Source organism: Leptonychotes weddellii, unplaced genomic scaffold (assembly GCF_054177405.1).
Source record: "Leptonychotes weddellii isolate Sample4059 unplaced genomic scaffold, ASM5417740v2 HiC_scaffold_32097, whole genome shotgun sequence".
NCBI lineage: Eukaryota > Metazoa > Chordata > Mammalia > Carnivora > Phocidae > Leptonychotes > Leptonychotes weddellii.
This window is the reverse complement of record NW_027918835.1, coordinates 1-1,389: the sequence shown is the minus strand read 5'-3', so window position 1 is coordinate 1,389 and position 1,389 is coordinate 1. Positions and strand designations below refer to the sequence as shown.

Sequence of the window (1,389 nt, the reverse complement as noted above, 5' to 3'; positions counted from 1 at the left end):
CGCTGAGCGCGGGCGAGCCCTGGTCGCGGGCCTGCAGGGTCAGCTCGAAGGCGCGCAGCTGCTCGTGGTCGAAGGCGCGCTGCGCGAACACCACCCCGCTCTGCGCGCTCACGGACACGTAGGACGCCAGCGCGCGTGGCTCCAGGTCGCTGGCCACGATGGAGTAGGAGACGCGACCGTTGGGCCCCAGGTCGGGGTCGGAGGCGCTGACTTGTGCGATGGATGCTCCAGGAGGGTTATTCTCCATCACGTGAACCACGTAGGAGGCCTGGTGAAAAACTGGAGCATTGTCATTGACGTCAGTAATGATCAAAGTGACACTAGTGCTGGAGGAGAGGGGCGGCTTGCCCCTGTCAGTGGCTGTTATGGTGACATTGTATTCTGGGGTCTGTTCTCGGTCCAGAGTCCCATCTATTACTAACTTATATGAATTTTTAGATGAAGAGATTATCTGAAAAGGAACTTCACCCTCTAATCGACAATTAACCTCCCCGTTCTCCCCGGAATCTCGATCATGTATTTTGATCAAAGCAATTAGCGTTCCTGGCCGTGCGTTTTCCAGAATCATTTCCGCTAGAGAATGGAATGTAACTTCTGGACGGTTGTCATTTTCATCTTGAATGTTAATTTCAATTGTACATTGTGCAGCCAATCCTCCACCATCCCTCCCTTCCACCACTATAGAATATTCCTTGATTTCTTCGAAATCCAGAGTCTTTCGAGTTGTAATTTCCCCGCTCTTTGAATTCAGACTGAAGACTTGCCCGGTCCTGTAGAAGGAGTAAGTGATTTCAGAGTTGACGCCCTCGTCTTGGTCAGTGGCTGATACCTGCACCACTGCAGTGCCTGGGGGCACGTTTTCTCGAAGGCTTACTCTGTAAACGTCCTGGTTGAATACAGGGGGGTTATCATTGGCATCAGTGACCTGGATCCGGAGCTCAGTGGTGCCGCTGAGCGGAGGATCTCCACCATCCAAGGCAGTCAGAACTAAACGATGGTAACTCTGTTGTTCCCGGTCTAAACGTTTCTCCAATGCCAGTTCTGGGTATTTACTGCCATCTTGTTTCTCTTTATTTATCAATGAGAAAATAGGGCTAAGAGAGAGTTTATAAAGCTGCAGGGCATTTAAACCAATATCTGCATCTTCAGCTGTTTCTAAGATAAACCGAGTGCCTGGCACAGTAGACTCACTTATCTGCAGGTCAAAAGAAGTTTGGGTGAATTTTGGGCTATGGTCATTAATATCTTCGATGTCCACACTCACGTGATAAAAGTTCAACGGATTTTCAGCAACAGCCTCAAATTCCAGAGTACAGGCTGGCTTCTTCCCACATATCTGCTCCCGGTCTAGCCTGCTGCCCACAAGTAACTCCCCGCTCTTGGCGCTCA

At 50.4% G+C, this 1,389-nt stretch overlaps 1 protein-coding gene across 1 annotated transcript; it reads right to left on the bottom strand.

Moving 5' to 3' along the window:
* Nucleotides 1-4: 4 nt before the first annotated feature.
* On the bottom strand, nt 5-1,384 carry LOC145719153 (protocadherin gamma-B5-like; the record flags this gene model as incomplete). Its single annotated transcript, XM_081810671.1, has 1 exon — nt 5-1,384. A coding segment is annotated over one exon (1,380 nt), but the record flags the coding sequence as incomplete, so codon positions are not given.
* Between the last annotated feature and the right edge of the window lie 5 nt (nt 1,385-1,389).